Source organism: Mesoplodon mirus, assembly GCF_964341445.2.
Source record: "Mesoplodon mirus genome assembly, chromosome: 4".
Lineage (NCBI taxonomy): Eukaryota > Metazoa > Chordata > Mammalia > Artiodactyla > Ziphiidae > Mesoplodon > Mesoplodon mirus.
In genome coordinates, this window is record NC_138979.1 from 20,007,269 (window position 1) to 20,034,405 (window position 27,137).

The following is a 27,137-nucleotide window of genomic DNA, read 5'->3' on the forward strand; positions in this document are numbered from 1 at the left end:
TGATACCACATTAGATAAGATACCCTAGGAAACTGTAACGTGTTTCCTTAAATTGCTCCGTGATGTAAAACACCACATAAAGAGCACTTAGCAGAGTGTCTTAGCATTTAGTAAGTGCTGAGTAAATCAGGTATCACTGATATATCATCATCAGTCAGGACACTGAAGAATTACTAAAATGGTGGCCTAAAAAAGTGAATCTACCTCCCCGCAAATTCTAATAATTATTTAAAAGGCTGAATTATATCTGTGATAGTTTTAGGGATACATATTAAGGTACTATACTGAAATTCATGGTTGACAGTTTGAGAAGTCTGTATTATTTTAACTATACCCAAACCGAAGCTCAACTGATAGAAAAATTACATGAAAATCCTCAAAGTAGGAAAAATATTTTCTATAGTAATATAAGGTTCTATTTTTTTCAATGGGAAAAGTAATGATAAAGAAAGAACCCATTTCTGTATAACAAATATAAACTTGCCCAGCTACCTGCCAGGTATAAAAAAAAAATAGCACAAGGAACAGAGATAAATATAAATAGACTGAGCCTAAAGAACAAGATTTCATAGAAAGTATTTTATCATCAGAACAGGATGGTTTCCTATGTTTAAGATCTATTTATTGTGTTATTTTTACAAGTAGCAAAGTCCCTCCATTTCCCCCAGTTTTATACATGAATATAAAAAGCCACTGACTTCCACGCTGCCCCCTCCCCCTCCCCTGCTGACTGGGTTAATAGGAGCTTGTGGACTATGTACGGCCTCCAGAAGCAGCAGTGGTTTCCTGTGTGACTTGGCCTTGAACTCTAGCATGCTAATCAGTCATCCTCTTGCTGATTCCTTTTCTGTCAAAGGAAACCAAGATGCATTAAAACAGCACATTCTAATTGGGATATTTGTTCAGCCAAGATCGCTTTTTCTGTCAGCAAGTATAATTTTCTAGAGGCCCTTAGCAAAAGATGTGGTTGAAAATTACCATGGAAAAAAAACATGCCTTATGTAGTTCATTGAAGTAGTTTATCACTTTGGCTCCTGGGCACATTATCCTCAAGATATTTGAACACTTTCTTCTCTTTCTTATTTATGTACAAATATTCCCACCCAGAAACACACACAAATACAAATACTCACCCTCCCCCTGGAGAGACCTGATCTGCTCTCAGCCCTATAACAGTATACAGTTGACCCTTGAACAACATGGGTTTGAACTTCACAGGCCACTTACATGTGGATTTTCTTCAGTAGCAAATACTATGGTACTGAGGACCCACCGCCGGTTGAACCCGTGGATGCAGAACCGTGGGTACGAAGGCTCATTATAAAGTATATGTGGATTTTTCCCCTGGTTGTTTAAGGGTCAACTATACATACTTTCTTCAAGATTACAAGTATTATGAAAATTACTCAAAGCATACACATAAAAAACACTTTCTGTCATTTTAATCAATAAATTAAATCTTTCAGCTTACTTGACATATGTCATTATAAAATGACCTCACTTAGTAATTCTGGCCCATTAATTCCCAATCATCAAATAAAAGTCTACGTGGTGTATGACTAAAATGAAATATTAAAGAGTCAACTTGAAAGCAGAGCTGGCCAGCCTACTAAGGACACATAAACCTTTACCAGTTTAAGAAAATCGATGAGTTTGTGAGCGTCCTCCCCGGTGGAGAGGTCCACAAAGTCCTTGGGCAGCCGGCAGCTCAGGTAGGGACTCGGCTGAACCGTGACCTCGCTGTTGGTGCAACGGAAGGCCGGAGCATCCTTTACAAAGGAAAAGAAAAAGGAAAGTCGGTGAGAAAGTCCTTTTTTAAGTCTACTCTTCAAACTGAAAAAGATACTGGCGTAGCAATTCCAACTCCATGTCCTCTTCTGTACTACGTAGGGAAGAAAATCAGATACTGAAGCAAAAGAAGGCACCAAGGTTTTTAAAATACTTCCACATGTTCACAAGAAAATACACATCTGAGGTATCTGAAGACAGAGTCCCCGCGGGGGGCTAGGTGGTCCCTGGGTGCTGGGCATGCAGCCACTATGGCCATGAAGGACTGCGGGTCACTCCAGGCCTGAGGCTGTCTCGAGTGGTCCCACAGAGGCCAGCATGCTTTATAAACATTGTCGCTTTCCACAGGTGCACTGCTGGAAATACGCCTTAGAGAACAGAGTCAACAGTAAGGGCAAACGAATGCTCCAAACCCCTAACGCTGCTGTGCTTTTCTCACGGCATTTTACAGACTTATTTGTAGATTTCTCTCAGCACCTATGTAAAACTTCAAATTCAAGGATCATATTTAACAAGTCTTCACATTCTTTATTGTACATGCTTTGAGTCTTGCACAGAGTATTCACATGTTGCCTGGTGCTGAAAAGGATTTCAGAGTCAGAGGCCTTGTGTTTGGGCTTCATGGGTGGCAGAGACCTAGGTGAGGGATGGATGGTCCCCAGCACGTGGAGACAGGCCAGGAACTTGGATGCAACAGGACCACGGAGCCCTAGAAAGCAGGCCATACCTTATGACAGACAGACCAGCCATCTGACAAGTACTCATGAAACACCAACTGTCTGCTGGACCTTGTTCTAGGGATGGGAGAAAAACTGGAAAACAAGATGGTAGACAGCCACCAAACAAGCAAATAATAAATTAACAAGCTTGTTCCAGAGAGTAAAAAGTGTTATAAAAACAAAAGATCAGGGCAGTATGGTAAGAGGAGAACCATGTAGACTCCTCTTTAGAGGGGGGCCAGGTGGGACCTTGCTCAGGAGGCGACGTCTGGACTGAGAACTGAGAAGTAGGATGAAAGCAGCCTCGTGAGGTCTGGGAGTGAACACAGCTTTGAAGGCAGTGGAAACGACCAGTGCAAAGACCTGAAGGCCAGGCAGGCTTTGTGGCTTCGAGGAACAAAAGGAAGGCAGATCTCTTTGCGGTGGAGGACAGACGGGAGGTGAGGCTGGGGAAAGGCAGGGGCCAGTTCCTGTTGCCCCTCTGTCATCCCCAACCTCCAGTATGAGGTTGTTTACATTAAGAAGAAAGAAAGAGAGGGAGGGAGGGAAGGAAGAATGAATGAGTTTGGATCATACAGTGAACCTTGTGCAAACTGTTTCTATCCAATAACTCTGTCCCTCATTTTTTTTTTTTTTTTTTTTTTTGTGGTACGCGGGCCTCTCACTGTTGTGGCCTCTCCCATTGCAGAGCACAGGCTCTGGATGCACAGGCTCAGCAGCCATGGCTCACGGGCCCAGCCGCTCCCTGGCACGTGGGCTCTTCCCGGACCGGGGCACGAACCCGTGTCCCCTGCATTGGCAGGCGGACTCTCAACCACTGCGCCACCAGGGAAGCCCTGTCCCTCATATTTAAAAATAACCTGTGCCAAATCTTCTTCCTTGACACTCAGATTTAATGGCCCACAACTCTTAAGATGCCAGCAGGAATAAGATCCCTTCATTCCCACAGACACATGGAGAACAGAGACCCCATCAATGGGCTCGGAAACCTACAGCCCGAGGCAGGAGGCAGGCAAGGCCCATACAGCAGGGCAAGCGCCTTGATGTGGAAAACAGGGACCACATTCAGATCTAGAAAAACAAGGCCCAGGATGGCCCGGGACAGAGTAAGGATGAAAAGGACTATTTCAGAGACCGACAGAAGGAAAGATGTTCACACGGAGGGCAAGGCAGCAGCCAGAGAAGCAGGAAGAAAGCCGGGAGGCGAACAGGCGCCACGGAAACCAGGGGAAAGGGTGTGACAGGAACAAGAGGTAACAGCTCAGACGCGGCCCAGCGTTAAGAGCAGGGCCATGCACTGCTCACTGGAATTCCTGACACGTTGGTGGAGCCCTCACCACAAGCAGTTTCTTTGGAACCAGGGGCGGGGGGTGGGGGGGAAGGAAGGGGGGGGAGTCGGGGGAGGCCCGGCGGCAAGGTGGGTGGGGAGCGGTGGCCAGAGGACTAACAAGTGGCCCGACAGCAGGAGAGGAACTCGCAGGACCCCACTGCCAAAATAATGTGTGCACGTGCATGTGTATATACACACAAAATGCCCAGAAAACCTTAACAGAGGTGGTAAGAATGGCCATTTCTAGGTAGTAGGATTTCAAGTCTCGCCTCTTTCTAATTCTCTCTCTTGTGTTTTTAAACAACCGTGTGAAAATAAGACTATTTTGTAAAAGACAGAAAACACTCACGAGAGTACGAAATGAAGAGCTCCGGGGACAGAACTGTAGACGCAGAGCGCTCTCATTTACTTTAGAAAGCCTTGTGTGTATGTGTGCAGGCAGGTTACACACCAGAATATTAACAGTGGTTCTCGAGGAGGTGGCATTATGGGTGACTTTAGAATTTCCTTTAAAAATGAGCAGGCCTTACGGGGCTGAGGGAGGTCTTGCTTTCTATGACAGGAGGCGTCGGAACACGGTTACCTGCTTACAGAGAAAGGAAGAGACTGGAAAAAGGGAAGAAGACAGATGGTAGCCCCAGGACCCTGGAGAGACGCAGGGGCAGAGACGAGCCTCAGGAGGAAGGATGCAGGTAAGTCAGTAGGTTTGACGACAGTTAAACGGAGTGAGTTCTCACCGATGGATTCTCTTTTCCTAAGAGGGGAGACATGAAAGCATCTGCTGAGGAGGACAGGAGTGATGGACGGAAGCTCAGAGGAGCGTGGAGTGGGTGGAACGGCCACCATGGACAGCAGGAGGGGACGCTGGCGAGGGCGACAGAGCCTGCGGTCAGAGCCCACGGGAAGCCAGGGGTGGTGACTGGGACAAGCCCCCTCCCCACCCCGTCTGCGCATCTGGGCGACATCCCTCTAACCGTGCGTGGCAGCCCGGGGCTGGGACCAGAATAAACAGATGCGTGACCTGACCCGTGGTCCGGATTCTCAGGTGGGCAGGATAGAAGAGCCAAGAAAAAGAAAAATAACCAGAAAAGAAACTATCAGATGATCATCTTCACTTTAGACAAAGTGAAGTGAAGAAATCAAAGCGCACACCCTTTCTCTAATACAACTATTTTGTGAAAGACAGAAAACGTTCACGAGAGAGTACAAAACGAAGAACTCAGCAAAGTAGCTATGAGTAAATCTGTGTCAGTGCCTGGAGAACCAGCAAGCAAGCAATTCCTCAGTGGACAGGTTTCCTGGGGATGTTTCTGATCATCTTACCTGCTCCAGGGCTTCTTCACTAAAATCACCCTTTAAGTTTCTTCCAGATAACAGTTCGTCCCAAGTAAACAGCAGGGCATCTGTGACTTCACCAAATGGATTAAAATCAATCAGCCACACCTTCCCCTGCAGTACAGAAAGAAAGATCAATAAGTATAAAATAAAACAAAGTCTGTAATCTGGCTTATCAGAAAGATCATCTTATTCTACCCAAAAGGTCATCTTACAAATCATATCACTTCTTTCAAAAGACAGTTTCCTCCAGGCCCCATCTGAGAAGGGGACGCCTAAGTGGTGCAGGCACAGTGCCAAAGGGGAGGCCACCCATAAAGGCGGAGGAGAGACCCTGAAAAGAAAGCCCGACGAAGACATATATGTAGACTTCTGCCTCCAATCACACGAGGATTTTATGTCAAAAACCCAAGCAGGGAAAGGAAAATCTCACAAAATGGTTCCACCGAAGTAGCATGACTGTAATGCTCTCAAGGGTGACTTCAACGATCTTTCATGAAGTGGCCAGCAGTTCTCAGCACTATCCCTGAGCCCTGAGAGGTTTCTGCAAAGGCTTGTTTTTTTTAAACACACGAAAGACATAAGAAAATGCTCAGCTGTCTTTCATTTCAATGTAATAACTGTTTTCTCTGCATGATAGAGCTTGATGGCACATGAAAGGGAGATGAAGAAATCAACCTTTAAAAGAAACAGCCATCTTCTCCTACTCTGAGAGTAGCAATGGCCAAAGTGATAGGTTCCAGCCTCAGGGAAAGGACACCTCTGACCCAGTCAGACAGAGTCTGCACCTTGGTATAAAGTGGCAGAGCGCCGACGTAAAGGAGCTGGAGAATCTGTGAAATCCTGCCAGGAGATTAAAGTCAACACATTTGATCACGGAGATGTCATGTGACATTTTACTAGATAAATGTTTCGTTGAAACTTTTATCTTTGCTCCTTTTGATTTTTCTCACTGAGACATTTATTTAATCGTACTGTTTTGTTGTTGGTAGTTTTTTCTGTAAATATGTAGCAATCGTGTCTTGATCAGCCATGCATGTGTAAAATTAAAAAGGAACTGGACTGCTAAGCCAGCATTACTAATATCTAGCACTGTTTCTCATCCGTGTTAAAGGAAAAGTTTAAGAAAGAAGAAACATCTTCCTAGGACTGGCTGCAAACTAGAAACCTCTAATAAGAGGCAAAGAACTACTATAGGAAGTTTCTACCATATACCATTGGCTAAGTTTCCTGGTTTCTACAATCCCCAGGAGAAACCCTGCAATTCCTTCTTGCCACTTGACTTGTATCCTCACTTCAATTTGGTGCCCACTCGTACCTTCTCTGACTACATGAAATAATGTCAGCTATCAATCAACTCCTTGGTATGATTTCAGCTTTGCTTTTTCAGCGATTACTCAGATGTCTCTGATATTCTGTATGTTATTTTAACAAAATGAGTACTTTCTAAAATTCAAACCCTTTCGACTTGAGATTTTATAACCAGTAAAACTATCTCCTTATTAAAAGAAAGAAAAAAAAACTTTCACACCTGTTAGCATCAGAATATTTAGCTCTATAAACTAAAAATATGCCACATCGTAAAAAACAAATAAAATCACCCCTGTTAGGACAGATAGCTGGCAGAATTTGTTCTGTAGTTCAGAAGCCATCCTCTAGTTTAAAGAAAAATACGCCAGCTGTAATCAGGCATAAAACTATCAAGATAAGGATTTCAAACCTGTAACATGTTTTTCATGTCACACCTCAGGAACAAGACATCCTGAGAAATTCTGCTTTTAGGCAACCCCTCAGACAAGAGTGGTCACACCGACCTTCCTAATATCAACCAACTGACCACCCCCCCATCCACCCAACTAAATCTCTATGCACCAAACACCGTGCCAGGCATGAGGGCATAAAGATCAGTAACACAGAGTCTACTCCTTGAAAGAGTTCAGTCCAGACCAGGACATGCACACATGTGCACACACCAGTATACGGATTGTTCACCATAGCACAGTGTGTAAAAGACAAGAAAAAAGCTAAGCATTCATCCATAGGGAAGTGACTCATCAAACTAGATAGTACATCCACATAATGAAATACTATGCCTTGTAAGAAATTGGAAAGCTCTCCAAGATACACTGTTTTTAAAAAGTATAAAAAGCAAGGTGCAAGTGTATATCATATGCTAACTCTTGTGTAAGAAAGATGGAAAAAAATAAGTATCTTGCTTGTTTTTGCATCAAGAAATATTGGAAGGATACATAAGGAACTACCACCATAGGAGTGCAGTGGAGCAAGGTTAAGAATCAGACCTTCTATGTATATTTTCACACTAATGACATTAACAAGCTTAATCTAACAAATATCTAAAGAATACTTAGCACATGAGAAATTGTACTTTCTTTCTCAATCACTCGTAAGACAGAAATAAAAAAGTGATGAGGCTGCAGATCCATTCTCAACAATATCAAAGATACAAGATGATATTCATCCCCAAAAGCAATGAAGTTAATAACAGGACAATAACCATACCAAAAAAAAAATACATAGGGGGACCTGAATCATTTTTCAAGTACCTAAAGTAGTTATTCTAAATTCTAGTTGTGCATTATCATCACTTAAGAAGTTTTTTTTTCTTTAAAAATAAACTTTTATTTTAGAACAGTTTTAGATTTATAGAGTTATTGCAAATATAGTACAGAGAGTTTTAATGTACCCCTGCCCAGTTTTTAAATTTAGTTCTTGTTTGTTGTTGTTGAGTTTTAAGAGTTATTTGTGTAATTTTAGATAGAAGTTCTTTATCAGAAATGTGTATTGCACATATTTTCTCCCAGTTCTTGGTTTGTCTTTTATTTTTCTTAACTGTATTCTAATTTCCTTTTCCTGTTCTAGGATCTCATCAGTGATACTACATCACATGTATTGGTCATGTCTCCTTAGGCTTCTCTGGGTTTCCACAGTCTCTCAGACTCTTGTTTTCGATGACCTTGACAGTTTTGCAGATTATTGGTCAGACATTCTGCAGAATGTCCCACAACTGGGATTTGTAATACATTTAAATTCTTTTCTCAGTTTCTGCATTCCTTTCTGGGATTCCCCCAAACTCCTAAATGATTTTTAAAAATTGGTATACATTAAGATTTATTATTATTTTTAACATCTTTATTGGAGTATAATTGTTTTACAATGGTGTGTTAGTTTCTGCTTTATAACAAAGTGAATCAGTTATACATATACATATGTTCCTATATCTCTTCCCTCTTGCATCTCCCTCCCTCCTACCCTCCCTATCCCACCCCTCTAGGTGGTCACAAAGCACTGAGCTGAGCTGATCTCCCTGTGCTATGCGGTGGCTTCCCACTAGCTACCTATTTTATGTTTGGTAGTGTATATATGTCCATGCCACTCTCTCACTTTGTCACATCTTACCCTTCCCCCTCCCCATATCCTCAAGTCCATTCTCTAGTAGGTCTGTGTCTTTATTCCCGTCTTACCCCTAGGTTCTTCATGACCGTTTTTTTTTTTTTTCTTAGATTCCATATGTATGTGCTAGCATACGGTATTTGTTTTTCTCTTTCTGATTTACTTCACTCTGTATGACAGACTCTAGGTCCATCCACCTCGCTACAAATAACTCATTTCATTTCTTTTTATGGCTGAGTAATATTCCATTGTATATATGTGCCACATCTTCTTTATCCATTCATCTGATGATGGACACTTAGGTTCAAGAAGCTTCTTAAAATACATATTCCAAGACCGCGTCCAAGACCTACAGGATGGGGGCACTGTAGCTCTGACATACCGGGCAGGTAGAAGCTCTCAACACTGCGTCCACCTGCCCAGTCGCTGTCAGAACGTGGACACATCAGAGTGTCACCAAGCCTAGACACACTTTGGTTATACTTCAGATCAGAGACCAACATCAAAGAAGAGTTAGCTTTCTCACAAGAGTAGCCATAAAATTATGTATTCAAGACAATGTCTAAGAAACAGTGATACAAGTACCACTGAATGAATGCAAATGAGTTTTACATCATGGCTGACATCTCTTCTCAGAAACCGTCAGGATGTTTACACTGGCGTGTTTCCCACTTTAAAAGCACGCAAACTGCTTTCAGTTCTGTCAGATCACAGTCTTAATTACTGACGTCCATGTCCAACTTCACTTAAGACATTTATATAGCTGTTTCACCAAGTCACAAATGTGCACAGATGTGCCAGCCCTACTGAACCACAGCAGACCTGGACATGTGCCAGGGAAATACTGAGACACCCTGGCAAACCCCAAATTTTCAAATGCCATTAAATATGACTGCATTAGAACAGAATTGCTTCAGACTGAATATCTGAACAATGGGAACAAATAACACACAACTCACAGGGTGGTATGGACTAAGGGAGATGCTGAATTAAATGAGAATAAAGCTCTTCTGAGCCGCACATTCAGGGCAATGGGCTAGGTTCCCTCCCTCCCTCACTGATTCCATCCTGCTCGCTACCAGGCCAATCCTGGAACGCTTAAGTCTCGAAGATAAGCTCCTTGATGGTCGAGGGATCATCTGGTTGGAAGCTGCTTGTTAGAAGCCCAGCATCTAACACAGGACAGGCTCTCGATAAACAATGGTGCGTGACTGACTGGATGTGGCCGGGGTCCGGCTTTAGAACAGAGCCATGGGCGCCCACCAGATCAGGTTCCTACCCATTCTACTGCGCCAGCTCCCCGTCCTTTCTCTAAGATTTGTTTCCACTAAGCTGAAACTCTGCCAGGTGACATCCCTCCTTTGTACCACATCTCAGTTCATGCCTCCTCTTTCTCATAACAGATGCCATCACTCGTGAAGACAGACACGTGGGAGGAGCTTCAAGAGTAAGACGCGGAGATCACCTTCCTCCCCACAGATACATCAGAAATACATCTACATGTGGAACAGCTCCTACAGAACACCTACTGAACGCTGGCACAAGACCTCAGACCCCCCAAAAGGCAAGAAACTCCCCATGTACCTGGGTACGGCAAAAGAGAAAAGAATAAACAGAGACAAAAGAATAGGGACGGGACCTGCACCAGGGGGAGGGAGCTGTGAAGGAGGAAAGGTTTCCACACACTAGGAGCCCTTTCGCGGGAGGAGACTGCGGGTGGCGGAGGGGGAAAGCTTCAGAGCCGCGGAGAGCACAGCAACAGGGGTGGCAGAGGGCAAAGTGGGGAGATTCCCGCACTGAAGATCGGTGCCGACCGGCACTCACCAGCCCGAGGCTTGTCTGCTCGCCTGCTGGGGCGGGCGGGGCTGGGAGCTGAGGCTCGGGCTTCGGTCGGATCGCAGGGAGAGGACTGGGGTTGGCGGCGTGAACACAGCCTGAAGGGGCTAGTGCGCCACGGCTAACCGGGAGAGAGTCTGGGGAAAAGTCTGGACCTGCCAAAGAGGCAAGAGACCATTGTTTCGGGGTGCATGAGGAGAGGGGATTAAGAGCACCGCTTAAAGGAGCTCCAGAGATGGGCGCGAGCTGCGTCTAACAGCACGGACCCCAGAGACGGTCATGAGACGCTAAGGCTGCTGCTGCCGCCACCAAGAAGCCTGTGTGCGAGGACAAGTCACTATCCACACCTCCCCTCCCGGGAGTCTGTGCAGCCTGCCACGGCCAGGGTCCTGTGATCCAGGGACAACTTCCCCAGGAGAATGCATGCCGGCCTCTGCCACCGCAGGCTCGCCCCGCATCCGTACCCCTCCCTCCCCCTGTCCTGAGTGAGCCAGGAGTCCCCAAAGTTAGCAGAAGGAAAGAAATCATAAAGATGAGATCAGAAATAAATGAAAAAGAAATTAAGGAAACGATAGCAAAGATCAATAGAACTAAAAGCTGGTTCTTTGAGAAGATAAACAAAATTGATAAACCATTAGCTAGACTTATCAAGAAAAAAAGGGAGGGCTTCCCTGTCGGCTCAGTGGTTGAGAGTCTGCCTGCCGATACGGGGGACACGGGTTCGTGGCCAGGTCCAGGAAGATCCCACGTGCCACGGAGCAGCTGGGCCCGTGAGCCATGGCCGCTGAGCGTGCGCGTCCAGAGCCTGTGCTCTGCAACGGGAGAGGCCACAACAGTGAGAGGCCCGCGTACCAAAAAAAAAAAAAAAAGAAGAAGGGAGAAGACTCAAATCAATAGAATTAGAAATGAAAAAGGAGAAGTAACAACTGACACTGAAGAAATACAAAGGATCATGAGAGATTACTACAAGCAACTCTATGCCAATAAAATGGACAACCTGGAAGAAATGGACAAATTCTTAGAAAAGCACAACCTTCCAAGATTGAACCAGGAAGAAATAAAAAATATGAACAGACCAATCACAAGCACTGAAATTGAAACAGTGATTAAAAATCTTCCAACAAACAAAAGCCCAGGACCAGATGGCTTCACAGGCGAACTCTATCAAATATTTAGAGAAGAGCTAACACCTATCCTTCTCAAACTCTTCCAAAATATAGCAGAGGGAAGAAAACTCCCAAACTCATTCTATGAGGCCACCATCACCTTGATACCAAAACCAGACAAAGATGTCACAAAGAAAGAAAACTACAGGCCAGTATCACTGATGAACATAGATGCAAAAGTCCTCAACAAAATACTAGCAAACAGAATCCAACAGCACATTAAAAGGATCATACACCATGATCAAGTGGAGTTTATTCCAGAAATGCAAGGATTCTTCAATATATGCAAATCATTCAACGTGATACACCATATTAACAAATTAAAGGAGAAAAACCATATGATCATCTCAATAGATGCAGAGAAAGCTTTTGACAAAATTCAACACCCATTTATGATAAAAACCCTGCAGAAAGCAGGTGCAGAGGGAACTTTCCTCAACATGATAAAGGCCATAATATGACAAACCCACAGCCAACATCGTCCTCAATGGTGAAAAACTGAAACCATTTCCACTAAGATCAGGAACAACACAACATTGCCCAACAGTGCTCTCACCACTATTATTCAACATAGTTTTGGAAGTTTTAGCCACAGCAATCAGAGAAGAAAAAGAAATAAAAGAAATCCAAATCAGAAAAAGAAGAAGTAAAGCTGTCACTGTTTGCAGATGACATAATACTATACATAGAGAATCCTAAAGCTGCTACCAGAAAACTACTAGAGCTAATCAATGAATTTGGTAAAGTAGCAGGATACAAAATTAATCCACAGAAATCTCTGGCATTCCTCTACACTAATGATGAAAAATCTGAAAGTGAAATTAAGAAAACACTCCCATTTACCACTGCAACAAAAAGAATAAAATATTTAGGAATAAACCTACCTAAGGAGACAAAAGACCTGTATGCAGAAAATTATAAGACACTGATGAAAGAAATTAAAGATGATACAAATAGATGGAGAGATATACCATGTTCTTGGATTGGAAGAATCAACATTGTGAAAATGACTCTACTACCCAAAGCAATCTACAGATTCAATGCAATCCCTATCAAACCACCACTGGCATTTTTCACAGAACTAGAACAAAAAAGTTCACAATTTGTATGGAAACACAAAAGACCCCGAATAGCCAAAGCAATCTTGAGAATGAAAAATGGAGCTCGAGGAATCAGGCTCCCTGACTTCAGACTATACTACAAAGCTACAGTAATCAAGACAGTATGGTACTGGCACAAAAACAGAAATACAGATCAATGGAACAGGATAGAAAGCCCTGAGATAAACCCACGCACATATGATCACCTTATCTTTGATAAAGGAGGCAAGAATATACAGTGGAGGAAAGACAGCCTCTTCAATAAGTGGTGCTGGGAAAACTGGACAGCTACATGTAAAAGAATGAAATTAGAACACTCCCTAACACCATACACAAAAATAAACTCAAAATGGATTAAAGACCTAAATGTAAGGCCAGATACCATCAAACTCTTAGAGGAAAACATAGGCAGAACACTCTATGACATAAATCACAGTAACATCCTTTTTGACCCACCTCCTAGAGAAATGGAAATAAAAACAAAAATAAACAAATGGGACCTAATGAAACTTAAAAGCTTTTGCACAGCAAAGGCACCGGTCAGAATGGCCATCATCAAAAAATCTGCAAACGATAAATGCTGTAGAGGGTGTGGAGAAAAGGGAACCTTCTTGAACTGCTGGTGGGAATGTAAATTGATACAGCCACTATGGAGAACAGTATGGACAGTCCTTAAAAAACTAAAAATAGAACTACCATATGACCCAGCAATCCCACTACTGGGCATATAGGCTGAGAAAACCATATTCAAAAAGAGTCATGTAGATGAGGATGATTATAATTTTTGTGACTTTCTGTTTGAATAATAATAAAAAAAAATCCCACAAGGACTCAGAGGCAAAAAATATACAAATCAATTTTCACTGCAAAGTAAAGGAGCTGTTACAGTGGAGGATTACTGGACTGAATGTCAGTATTATGACATAGTATGAGTGTGTTTCATGTTTGGTAATTGCAATCTTTGTTGTTTTTGTTGTGGTCATCCATTTACAATGCTTGGTGTCAATTTATTTATCTCTTGTAAAAATACAATACAGTGTGTGTGGGGGGGTTGTGAGCAAAAAAAAAAGAAAGCAGATCCACATGAAAATGAAGTTTAAATGATGACCAAATGGTTTGTTTAAGGTATTGACCAATTGTGCATTATTTTGTTACTCTTTGTGTGTATTAAAGTATTTGTGTCAAATTTAAAAAAGAAAAAACAAAAACCTAATAGTACTACTACTATACTATATACTATATAAATACATGTTTTATATATTAAATATAATATATATTTAATATACATTAGTAAGTACAAATATGATATAAATATATAATACATATTTTATAGGAAAAAAAAAAGAGTCATGTACCAAAATGTTCATTGTAGCTCCATTTACAATAGCCAGGACATGGAAGCAACCGAAGTATCCAACAACAGATGAATGGATAAAGAAGATGTGGTACATATATACAATGGAATATTACTCAGCCATAAAAAGGAACGAAACTGAGTTATTTGTAGTGAGGTGGATGGACCCAGAGACTGTCATACAGAGTGAAGTAAGTCAGAAAGAGAAAAACAAATACCGTATACTAACACATATATATGCAATCTTAAAAAAAAAAAAAAGGTCATGAAGAACCTAGGTGCAAGATGGGAATAAAGATGCAGACCTACTAGAGAATGGACTTGAGGATACGCGGAGGGGGAAGGGTAAGCTGGGACAAAGTGACAGAGTGGCATGGACATATATACACTACCAAACGTAAAATAGATAGCTAGTGGGAAACCACCGCATAGCACAGGGAGATCAGCTCGGTGCTTTGTGACCACCTAGAGGGGTGGGATAGGGTGGGAGGGAGGGAGATGCAAGAGGGAAGAGATATGGGGACATATGTATATGTATAACTGATTCACTTTGTTATAAAGCAGAAACTAACACACCATTGTAAAGCAATTATATTTCTATAAAGATGTAAAAAAAAAAAAAAAAGACAGACATGAAAACAGAGTAAGTGATGCCTTTGGCTTGATAGAGATGAGTAAATAGTTAACAGTTCTTTTGGGATATGACCATATGGGCCTCTCCTTTTGTCCAAAAAATGATTCAAAGGTATCACAGTCATCACTACAATGAGATGATAGGAGCGTGGAGAGGGAAGAAGAAAAATGTGAGAGACATTTAAGAAACACAGGGGTCTAATGTTTAGAAAACACACCTGCTGTCCTCTGAACGGCTAAGTCAGTGAACACTGTCACAGGACACCTAGTGACCCAAATTTCTCTGAAAAGATTGCATGTCTTGATAGTGAAATCTCTGCTGCAGGATGTACTAGGTCAGGTTTTTGTTTTCTTTTTCATTACAGAAGTTTCCATCACTTCAAGATTACAGAATAAATACAAACTACTTGAATCCTCATCTTCAGTCAAAAGATGCAAGTGACTCAAATCATGCTAAGGGCCTTTCAGGTAACTGAAAATAATAACTTCTAAATATCCAGTGACAAATTCCTGGCCACACCGAAGAGTACAGACTCAACTATTTTAAGTAGGCCCAGGCCCCCGACAAACGGGGAAAGGAGGGCACAGGGCGGCCTTAGCCATCTGTTAAAGTAATAATCCTTGAATTTGTGACACATAACAATGGAAGATATCATGTCTCCTAGTGTTAAGGATATTTTAAGGGGAGATTCTTCGCCATGGTGAATTTCAAGCACCTTAGCTGATTTGAGAAAATATTTGTTGAGTGGTGAGCCCTTCCATAGGGAATGCCTATGTATTTAAAGCATATCAAATGTCATTTTTACTTACCCTACTGTTTCTATATATATCGAATACAACTGCAAAGGAGAAAAAACTTAAAGTTAGTAACGAACTTCTATTTTCATGATCTACGCCTCCTTTTCAAAATTAAAATGCGCTTTATTATTAGTTACTCAAAGGACTTCCTGCTTCTACATCTCAAAACTACAAACATAAAAAGGCATCCTGCAATGTTTTACTTATATAATTTTGTTTTCCTTTTCTCTATGCTCAGCCGTAATCCCTTATGTTTAAAAATTCAAACCAAACACCAACATCGTCTCAACCAGTTCACAATTAGAGACAGGTTATCTATATCAGAGAAAGGAGCATCAATCACTACTGCTTGATGGGGAATAAAATGGGTAAACTCTGCAATAGGAAAGCACACTACCTAGCCATGCTTAGGGCATGATTCATCTTTTTTAAAAGTCAAACCTGCCACAGACCCCAGGCTTGGCAAGTAGAAAAACAGAAACCTCAGGAGATATAATTTGACAATGCATGAAAACTGTCTCATACACAATACTTTCAATACTTACTTTCAACTCTTAAAAATAACTCACAAATATTTACTTTGTAACTGGTGCTATCTGATCATTCAAATAAAAATCTAGAAAGGTAGATCAGTCAACTAGCTAATTTAGTCCTAATAACAGAAGCATGTGGTTCTCTGTAGATAGACCCTTTGAAATGTATAATAAAATATGAGAGAGAGAACCATCTCAGTATTAAAAAGGGACTCTGGTTAAATAACGTAAAATTAACATGCAAACCCATCAGCAATACCATCATATAATAAAATGCTTAAAACACAGTATTTTGAATCCAGTTTTAAAATATGTACCACCGTAAAATAAGGTTCGGTAACATTATGCATTTCATTTCACTGGGTCAATAAAAAATACTCACAGTCTTCATCTAAGAATTTATACTGTATGTGTTTCTTGAAAAAGTCTTGTATGCATCTGCAAATCTCTTCCTTTTGTTTAGAAATATGATCATAATATTGTGTGTAGTCCCTCTGAGAAATACCTGACAAGAAAATATTTTATATTTCATTATTACAAAACATTCTTTTCAAAAACACCAAAATGTGATTTAAACCTCTTTTTGAGGAAACCATTAAAGTAGATCGAATGAATACGGCATCATACATTAGTCAGCATTTTATATAGATATAAAGCTTATCAGTTGTAAAGGTTCAAATGGCTAGGTGAACCCTAAAATTCCATATTGCCATGCATTCTTACTTTAGAAACAGTAGTTATTTTTATTTAGTACAATAGGAAGAATTCAAAGTCATAAAAATGTTTCTTATGTAAAAAATGAAAGAAGCAATTTTAAACCTACCCACATAGTCAACTGCTTCTTCTTTGATTTTTCCAATGAACTGTCTAAAAATTGGCATTCTTTTCCACTTTCTTTGGGAAAATGTAAAATACCCCTCACCATACGTTTTCCATAATCATACTGCACTTCATGGTCTATTTTCCTTGTTCATACGTGCTATCCTGCCTTCACAAGCCTGATGTTTCAAGCCATGGAAAAGTAAACATTCCTTTCTTCAGAGTGACTTGCTGACATTATTCCAAAAACACTAAAGGGAGTACTGTAAGAACTCCTTTAATCTGCTCTAGACCTAAGAAAAAGTTCTCTGCTCTCAAAGAAGGGCTTCCAACCAATTTCTTAATCACAAGCCAATATGACTCCCTTCTTTAACTGTACTTAATACTGCAGTGTTTCTTTCAGAGATATATAACAATATTATACAATAAATTCAAACAACCCCAGTGTATTTCAGGTAAGTTAAATGTCAACATCCCATTCAATAAATAAATAGTGTTCATCTGATTCTGTTCAAATCACACTTTTCTTGGTTGAAGATCAATTCTACCTCATGGAAAATGTGCTTAGACAAAATAAGAGCAAATTATCTACAATATTTAGCCTGAATAAATCATAGCAGACAAAATAATAACCTCAGAGGAAAGAAAATGGGTGGCTTTTAAAGCAAAGTACTTCTTTGTTTGCATATTTTCTCTTGCTAGAATAATAAACAGTGCTTCAATAATAGAAATAAATGTTAAAAAAAACTGGGCTTTTTACACTGCTTAAAATAAGCAGTGTATTGCTAGTAATACCTAGGAAAGCCCCAGAGAGAAAGCAGGTAGTATTACACATATCCTGAGAATAGTAAAGGCCACCACTTTCATCTCTGGAATCCAGATTGACATGATTCATCAAGAAGACTATTTTCTGTGGAAACAGAATCTGGCCTCAGGACCCTTGTCAATATAGCATTCCAGAGAGTCAGTGCCAGTTGGTTAGAGGTAGCATCTGAGATAAAAACTGATTGTTACCCTTGTCTTAATTACTAAGTAATTTATTTCCATCAAAAGCTTGTCTTCTTTTAACAATTACTTTCAAAGGTTTAAAAAAACAAACAAACAAAAAAACCTCACCAATAAGCTTATTTTCCTTGACAAAACAACGGAACTCAGCACCAGGAATTAATTCACACCATTTTCGAAGAACAAGCTGTAGACAAAGGAAAAAAGGAAAACAACTATGTAACAAGAGAATATTTACTAGTCTAATAAACAATTTTATGTTGAGACTATGTCTTAACAATTGCCATTATGAAGTGTTTTGTTTTTTTTAAAAAAAGGCATCATAAAATATTCCTGACATAATATGTAGAGAAAAGAGCTATGATCTATTAGTCTAACAGAATAGGGGAAATTGTATTAAAACTCTTTATGACAAAACGCGCCTTTGTCATTTATTTACCATTTTGGGAGTTCTGACATAACATACAACTCAAAGGATGGTATAGTCACGTTTTATCATCGTTGGGCCATATGTTTCCCTATAATTCATAGGTTCCTCACTCCTTTAAGAACATCAAAAAGTAAAATAATTTCCAAGTTATCTACCTTAAGCATCATTCTGTAATACTCTGATAAAATTATTATGGCTTATCACAAAGTCTCACTAAAACCCTTTCATGATTTTCCCATTATTTTAAAGTAATACAATTCTACCAATGGCCCAATTCCTAAATGGGTCTTATTACCATAACTTATTATTTAATATGTGCAAATTCTCATATTGTTGTAATTTATAAATAGTACAGTTGACAAATGTATGCTTCTGAGCCTGGTTCTAAAATGTTCCTTGGAAAAAACTAGTCCTGTCCTTTTGAAGTATTCATTGTAATCAATGGCAAGAGCCCCCAGCCTCCCGAATCCTGGCATACACCTCTTTGCCCCTCAAGACCTAGGAGATAGGACTTGAATTACTCTAGGCCCCATTCCAGGAATCCCCGCAATGGGCTCTGTATCTTCCCAGGCCACCCAGTTTCTTGTACATAACGTTCGAGAGTAAGCCCATACCCCATGTTGTACTAGGATAACCTGACACAAGTCTCTTTTCTAAGGGTGAGGAGCTGGGTCTTATTCATCTTTGCGCTCCCAGCACAGGTATGTAATGCCTAGCAGGTGCCTAGGATATGTTTGTCAAGTGAAACATGGAACGACAAATACTTAAGATAAGCAGCCACTAAAAATCATGATATAAAAAAAATTTAGGGGCTTCCCTGGTGGCGCAGTGGTTGGGAGTCTGCCTGCCAGTGCAGGGGACACGGGTTCGAGCCCTGGTCTGGGAGGATCCCACATGCTGCGGAGCGACTGGGCCCGTGAGCCACAACTGCTGAGCCTGCACATCTGGAGCCCATGCTCCGCAACGGGAGAGGCCGCGACAGTGAGAGGTCCACGCAGCGCGATGAAGAGTGGCCCCCGCTCACCACAACTAGAGAAAGCCCTCGCACAGAAACAGACCCAACGCAGCCAAATAAATAAATTAAATAAATTTATTAAAAAAAAATTTAATGAACTGTGAAAATGCTCATACTATGTCATAAGTGAAAAAAAAGTGGCACATAAAGCATCTTATGGAGAGTGTGTATATGTGCACACGCACACACACACACACACACAAAATATCTCAAGAAAGGGAAGTTAAAGGTCAAAGTGCTAATAATACTGAGGATATCTGGGTGGTAGACTCCTCATATTTTCTTGTATTTTTAAATTTTTGATAGTAGGTTGCTTTCCTTAAAAAAAAAAACAACTGTAGTGTTAAAAATATGTCTTAGAAATTTGAAGTGCGCTGATTCCAATTTTCATTATTGTGAGCTCTTGGTCAAGCTCTGTATGTGCCATCTTTTTAAAAAGAACCTAATTATTAAACGAAGAATACCACACTGAAAAATTACACTGTTCTTACCTACTAAAAGTTGATACTGGCAAATATATTTTCTGACAGCTACAGTAAGTTTTATATAAGCAACAAATAAATACGCAATTATTGCAAATTGACATTAAGTTTTCGGAAATTTTGCATTATCTATTGAGATAACGTTTTAGACAGGTAATACAAACACTGTACTTGATTTTTTAAAAAAGGTAAAAGGTGAGTCTTCCCCCCAAACAGTGTCTCTGTCCTCCTCCTCACAGGCAACCAGTGCTGACAATTTCTCATACATCTTTCCAGAAGTATTCTATGAATACATGAGCATATAGTAGGTATCTTTTTAAATACACACAGACACAAGCACACGATACATAGGATTTTGCTCGCCACTTTTTTCATTTTAATTACTCTCACTTTCCTGGGCTTTTAAAACTGGGTTTTGAACCCTATGCACTAACATGATGATGGCATATTCCCCAAAAAGCAATAAAAGAGCAAACTGCCAGTGAAATCAATCTCGGGGATAGACGATGACATTACAACAAAGATTACGCTGCAAGGCAAGACTAGGAAAACAATCTTTTTCATTTTTGTGTTTCTAGCACAAAGTAATAAGATTTAGCAGGTGCTTGATAGATGTTTGTTCAGTGAAACAATAGATATGAATGTATTACATATACATGACTAATGTTATAAAAAATGTTTAATGACCTGGGAAAATGCCAATATATTACATACCCCTCACAAATGGTATGTAAAGATCTCAATTACAAGTTCTAAAAGATGTACGAATTGTTTGGTGGCTTGGTGAAGAGTGAATTACCTGTTCACAGAAGATATGCCAATATATACACTCAACACACTAAGAATTACTTGGTACAGTGAGTCAGTGGACAACTTTTGAAAGCATGTGTATATACAAGTGACTGGAAGCAAACAGGTGACGAAGAAATTAAACTAACAACAACATCCAAGAACACTGCCCACTTCAGGTGTGTGTTTGTGTGAGTGTGTGTGTGTGTGTGTGTGTGTGTGTTGTGTATACATTCAAACCAGGAAAATATGGGTTTACTATTGGGGGACAGGGGAGGGAGTTGCTATGTTTCAACTCTTATTACTATTTCTAATAAAGTTTTCCACTGTCCTTTTGTTCTTACTTCTATATGTAATCTGTAAAATGAAAGAACCATAGAAAAAATAAATAAAAACGGTAAAATGGTGTTGACTACTTTTCCTTGTAAATCAGGTTAAAAAGCTTAAACAGGTTAAGCTGGATAGTGAGTATGAAGGTGTTTGCTTCATTTCAAAATATGTATAATATACCATAGTATGTACATACTGTGTATATACTGTATATGTATGTATATGTACATAATACATGCATTTTGTGTATATTTCATAAATTTAAAAATTCAATGGCTCTAGGTTCCCAGAGAAATTAGTCCAAAAATTTGATTCATTTCACTTAAGAATAAATAGAAATTTTCAATACATCTTCATCTAGAACTATCAATTTCATTCAAGATTTAAAAAAAAAAGATGCTTACCTCATATTCCATACACGGATCTGGGGAATCATCAGTACAATGAATAAATCTTTGAGGGAAAGAAAGGCAATTGAATCTTTATTTTATGGTGTCAGTTTATGCATATACATTACTTATATTTACTTATATTTAAAGTGGGAGTAAGGTTTTACTAAAAGCATCCAGAAACAGGAGACTAATTCAAATTCAATGAACATTTATTAAGCACTGTTCAGTGTCAGGCGTTAGCCTAGGCACCCTGAAATGTTATTTGTTATTTCATTTGTCCTCAAAACAACCATATGAGCTACTATAATCTCCATCTTTTTGTTAAAAAAAAAGGGCTAAAACTAAGGAAAGAGCACATTTAGTGACCAAGCCAGGAGTATAACGCAAACCCACTCTAGATTCCAAATGAGGGTGAGATGGCACTGTTGTTTTATAATTCTCACTGTGCTCTTCCTGGCTGAACCAGAAGTCTAGTTCTCTGCTGACATTAAAAGCCACCTAAAGCCACAAAAAGTTCATCTAATCCTTCTCCCACATCCCATTTAAAAATAGCTGACAGAAGAATTATTCATTCCTCCATTAAATATATTGCTTCCTTCTCTAAAAATCCTCAGTTTCATGGACAATTTTTCACACCCTTTATTAAACACCCACCTATGCCAAGGGCTGGCGAGGCTCTGGAATGCCAAAATGACTAAGAGTCCCTTGTCCTTTAGTCTGGTGAGGAAAGCCTCACAAGTACCCAAAGAATTTCGAAACACTGAAAATAAAAATACTGTGATGGCACAAAGGAAACACTGATTAGCTCTTCATGTTTGGGGGGAGGGGAGCTGATAGTCAAGAAGGCTTCATTTGACATGAAGAGAAGGGTCTGCGTTTGAGGCAAAGGGAGAGAAGTGAGAACTACGCACAGGACTACTGGAGGTCAGTACTGATGGGTGTGGAGGGAAGAACTGCCAAAACATGTGGTTGGAGAGAAATTTTGGACAAGAAGGACTATCCAGATCATGAGGGGTCTTGTTTGCCTACGCAGAGAGGTCGTGATTTATTATACAGACAATGGGGGGCTAAAAACGTTTCTAAACATGTGAGGGAGATCACTGCACTTAGGCTTTAGAAATATCACGGGTGGCAACAGTGCTGGAGAGCCTGGGGGAATTGGTGGCAGGTTGGGAGGCTGAGAGCCCAGTTGGAAGGCTCATTGCAACAGCCCCAGGGAGAGATGATGGGCCAACTAATGCGAAGGCAGAGGAGAGGGAGAGGAGAAGCTCTATACAAAGATATTTAGGAGACAAAGTCAGGGCTACTTGGTGCCTGATTGAAAGCACAGGATGAGGGAGAAAGAGGCCAGATGACTGGGGTGGCTGCTTGATGACTCGCTGGATAGTGATGCAAATACCATTCACTAAGAAGGAAGAGCAGGTGATGTGGGTGAGGAAAACATGGGAGCTAACTACGTTTGGGTGGGTAGTGTTGGAGAAATCCTGGGAGAACCACAGAGAATATCTAGTAAGCAACTGGAACAAGGAAACTCAAGGGTGGGGGTGAAAATAATTATCTGGAAGTAATCGTCCTACTGGTATAAGAGCTAAGGTCAAGGATGGAGACAGAAGTGATCAGTCAGCTCATTCAGATAGAATCCTGGGGAATACCAACAATTCAAGAAGCAAAACAGGTGGTCAAGAGACATTTTGATGAAAAAAATACATAAGCAAAACAAAAAAGTTTTAAAGAGGTCTTAAGCAATTTACAAGTAGAATTGAATTTGAAAAGCTTTTAAATTTCCCTGAATGTTTGATTAGGTTGGAATTCTTTGCAATCATTTATGATTTATACTACAAACAATAACAACACAAATAAGGTGGTTGGCTAAAATCCTCAGAAAATAAGAACTTTTATTGCAACTGTTGGGCACCAATGGATATAATTTGAATGACAAAGAAAGATGCACACAGGGAGGGAGCTTTGTTAAAAGGCAGTGGGCTTTCCCCGTATTAGTGAACAGGCACCAAGTGAAGCATGTACATCTGCTATCTCATTTCATCCTTGCAATAATCCTATGAGAAAGTGCTATTATTATTATCCACATTCATCCCACAAGGAAACTAAGGCTCTGAAAGGTGAGAAACGAAGTCAGTGGTGGGAGGGCACTAAACCACGTGTGGAACTGGTCCTCTCAGAGGTGGAGGTTCTAGAGCTGTTATCGTTCTCAGATTTCAGAGAAACCACAAATACCAAATGGATCCAGAGAAATACATATGTCCTGGATCATATCCTTTAATAGTTCTACATAATATCTTCTTCTTTATTTTCTTTCAATTTTTTTACTATTTATTTATTTATTTATTCATTTTTGATTGCATTGGGTGTTCGTTGCTGTGTGTGGGCTTTTCTCTAGTTGTGGCGAGCGGGGGCTACTACTCTTTGTTGCGGTGCGCGGGCTTCTCATTGCAGTGGCTTCTCTTGTTGCGGAGCATAGGCTCTAGGCACACAAGGTTCAGTAGTTGTGGCACACGGGCTCAGTAGTTGTGGCTCGTGGGCTCTAGAGTGCAGGCTCAGTAGTTGTAGCGCATGGGCTCAGTTGCTCCGCGGCATTTGGGATCTTCCTGGACCAGGGCTCGAACCCCTGTCCCCTGCATTGGCAGGCGGATTCTTAACCACTGCGCCACCAGGGAAGTCCTGTTCTTCTTTAGTGTAAAAGAGTCCCTCACCTTTTTTTTCTGGTTTAACAGCCTAAATATTTTAATTAGTAAAAAACACTAATTCATTTATGAATTCTATTATAAAAATTCATTTTATCCTTAAAACATTTTTCCTCAACTCCTTTCTAAATTCTAAATGAAAAGATGAAAAAGTGTGTCAAAAATCCAGACAGTGTTATGAGGAATAAAAAGTTGTATGGTAAAATAATTTTTCACAAGCGAGAAAAACGTTCACAATACAGTATACTTTTAAATAATATAAAAGGTCACAAAACTACACAGTACAAGCTCATATTTTAAACATACATGAGAAAACATAATACAATGTTAATTATTGGAATGTTAACAATGATTCTTTCCCAGCACTGACTGTTCATTTCTTCTGCTGCTTTTCTGTAGTATTTCTAACATTATGTTTATCACATTAAATATGTATTACCTTAACTTTTAATTTTGAGGAATTAAAAAAAACATAAAAGTACAAAGTGGGGACTTCCCTGGTGGCAGAGTGGTTAAGAATCCACCTGCCAAGGCAGGGGACACGGATCCGAGCCCTGGTCCGGGAAGATCCCACATGCCGCGGAGCAACTAAGCCTGTGCGCCACAGCTACTGAGCCTGTGCTCTAGAGCCCGCGAGCCACAACTACTGAAGCCCACGTGCCGAGAGCCTATGCTCCGCAACAAGAGAATCCACCGCAATGAGAAGCCCGTGCACCGCAACGAAGAGTAGCCCCCACCTGAAACAACAAGAGAAAGCCCGCAACGAAGACCCAAAGCAGCCAAAAATAAATTTAAAAAAATAGTTAATATTTTAGCTTTCAATTAACCAGTAATTCTTATCATGATAAAACTGAACTATCTTTTTTTTTTAATTTAAATGTATCTAAAATATACAAGGGAGGGCTTCCCTGGTGGCACAGTGGTTAAGAATCCGCCTGCCAATGCAGGGGACTCGGGTTCGAGCTCTGGTCCGGGAAGATCCCACATGCTGCGAAGCAACTAAGTCCGTGTGCCACAACTACTGAGCTACTGAGCCTGTGCTCTAGAGCCCACAAGCCACAACTACTGAGCCCCTGTGCCACAACTGCTGAAGCTCACACACCTAGAGCCCGTGCTCCACAAGAAGAGAAGCCACCGCAATGAGAAGCCTGCACACCGCAACAAAGAGTAGCCCCAGCTCATCACAACCAGAGAAAAGCCCGTGCCCAGCAACGAAGTCCCAACGCAGCCAAAAATAAAATAAATCAAATCAAATAAATTAAATTAAAAAAAATATATATATATATACAAGGGAGATGGGAGGAGAGAAATGACAAAGGAATTTGAATAAACAAACACTTCCAAAACACAGGTCTTCATTATCTAAATTTTTTAATGCTTCTATATTCCTACAAATATTGATTTCAACCCTTGGTTAATCCTCATTTGCTACTTTAAAATAGGTATACATTTTAATACACATTTGCATTCTACCATCCCATAACATTATTTTTTAAGTGGCGATTGGTTTAACATTTAACATTAGTTAAAAACCTTGACTAGTTTCAGAAGGTAGATGTGAGAACATATGTGCTACATGAGATTACTGTACAAGGCTTTTTCTTATTAAGATGATTAATCAGATGGCCAAGTAGTCTCTGAAAGGAGAGGAAAGTGCAGAGCCATCATAATTAAGACTGAACGTGAAGGTCAACAACATTTTTAGGAGCTCAGCTGAAATACTGCAAAAAACACTGTGTATGAATATCTAAATTCCATTTATATTCTGGAGGAAGTAGATTTAAAAAGCAAAAATGTGTTAAGATATTTAGAGTATTAACAACACTTGAATGCTTACAAATCCCTATATAAATTATGGTTCAAAAATTCCAGGTTACATCAAAAAAGGAAAAAGAAAGAAATCCTTAAATCAAGGCTTCTTACTACATTGAAAATACTAGTGGAAACAATACTAGCAGAAAATATGAGTATCCTAACAGAAACGATAAAATATCTTCAGTCATATCAAATATAAAAATGTTTGTAGTATTCTCTTAACTGACTAACCAAGAACACAGATGATCCAAACACTTGCATCTGCAATGGAGAAAAAAAGCCTGATTCTCTCGTTTCCAAAAATAACAGTTTCTTAATTGCTAAAGGAAAGCAGGACCTCAGAGAGGTAACAGCAAGTCACTGATCAAGGAAAGCAATTTACAGAGAAAGAATACTGAATTGCTAAGCCTACTTTTGCTTTTGTTTCTATGAACACATAATTTAAAAGTCATGGTAAGAACTAGTATAAATTCTCAAATCCCAACTCAGCACATAATATAAAATTATAATACATGTTATAATTTATGAGCAAAAGCAAGAAATATGTCAAAATACCTAACACTTCCCCTGTGTTAACGAACACATTTAAATAACACATGGAAAATTTGCCTGAATTATGAAATAACATCAAATCATTCGTGATCACCTTGGAATTTGGGCAACTGTTAGAGAATTCCTCAAGTTATAATCTGAAATTAGTCTAGGTCCAGATTGATAAGTGTCCCATACAGATGAGAAACAATACAGGCATCTGCACTGTTCTATATCCATCTCCACCCTCCAGGACCCAGGCCCTTCCCAGCAGAGGTAGGACTAGATGAAACAATATCCCTGTTGAGAAACCTGCTGACAGTTTTACTGCTGTTTCTTTCCACAGAATTTGCCTTTGCTCTCTGGTTGTTTTTAAGAACTCCTTTTGTCGCTGGTGTTCTACAGTTATACTATGATATGTTTTCTGTTGGGACACTTGTGTTTATTGAACATGAATTTGTGTTTTTTTATTCATTCTTGAATATTCCCAACTACTTTCTCTTTAAATATGCCTCTCCCTCCTCATTTTCTCTATTCTTCCCTCCTAGAGCTTCTATTCTACATGTTAAACATTCTCATTTTATCCAATATGTCTCTTAATTCCGTAATTGGAATTCATTAATTCTCTATGCCGCATTTTGGGTAATTTTATCTCATTCAAATAACTATCTTCTTCAACTATGCCTTATTTACATAGGTAAATGCGTTTTTAATTTTAATAACGTTTTCCATTTGTAGAACTTTTGTTTGCTTCTTTTTTCCTAGTAACTTGTTCTACAAGTTTCAATTCTTTTTCAAGAGTTTAATCAATTAAAAGTGTTCCA

The 27,137-nt window shown here is 40.0% G+C and overlaps 1 protein-coding gene across 1 annotated transcript in view; it reads right to left on the reverse strand.

Annotated features, from left to right (window-relative positions):
- Positions 1-600: 600 nt before the first annotated feature.
- CDC123 (cell division cycle 123) overlaps positions 601-27,137 on the reverse strand; it is a 56,909-nt gene continuing 30,372 nt past the window's right edge. The window contains exons 7-13 of the mRNA XM_082619095.1: positions 21,278-21,326; positions 17,939-18,014; positions 16,386-16,508; positions 15,483-15,511; positions 5,161-5,286; positions 1,632-1,769; positions 601-847 (exon numbers count right to left, since the gene is read on the reverse strand). Of these exons, the coding sequence (XP_082475221.1) occupies positions 821-847; positions 1,632-1,769; positions 5,161-5,286; positions 15,483-15,511; positions 16,386-16,508; positions 17,939-18,014; positions 21,278-21,326 (568 nt within the window). The 3' untranslated portion in view covers positions 601-820. The remainder of the gene's footprint in view (positions 848-1,631; positions 1,770-5,160; positions 5,287-15,482; positions 15,512-16,385; positions 16,509-17,938; positions 18,015-21,277; positions 21,327-27,137) is intronic.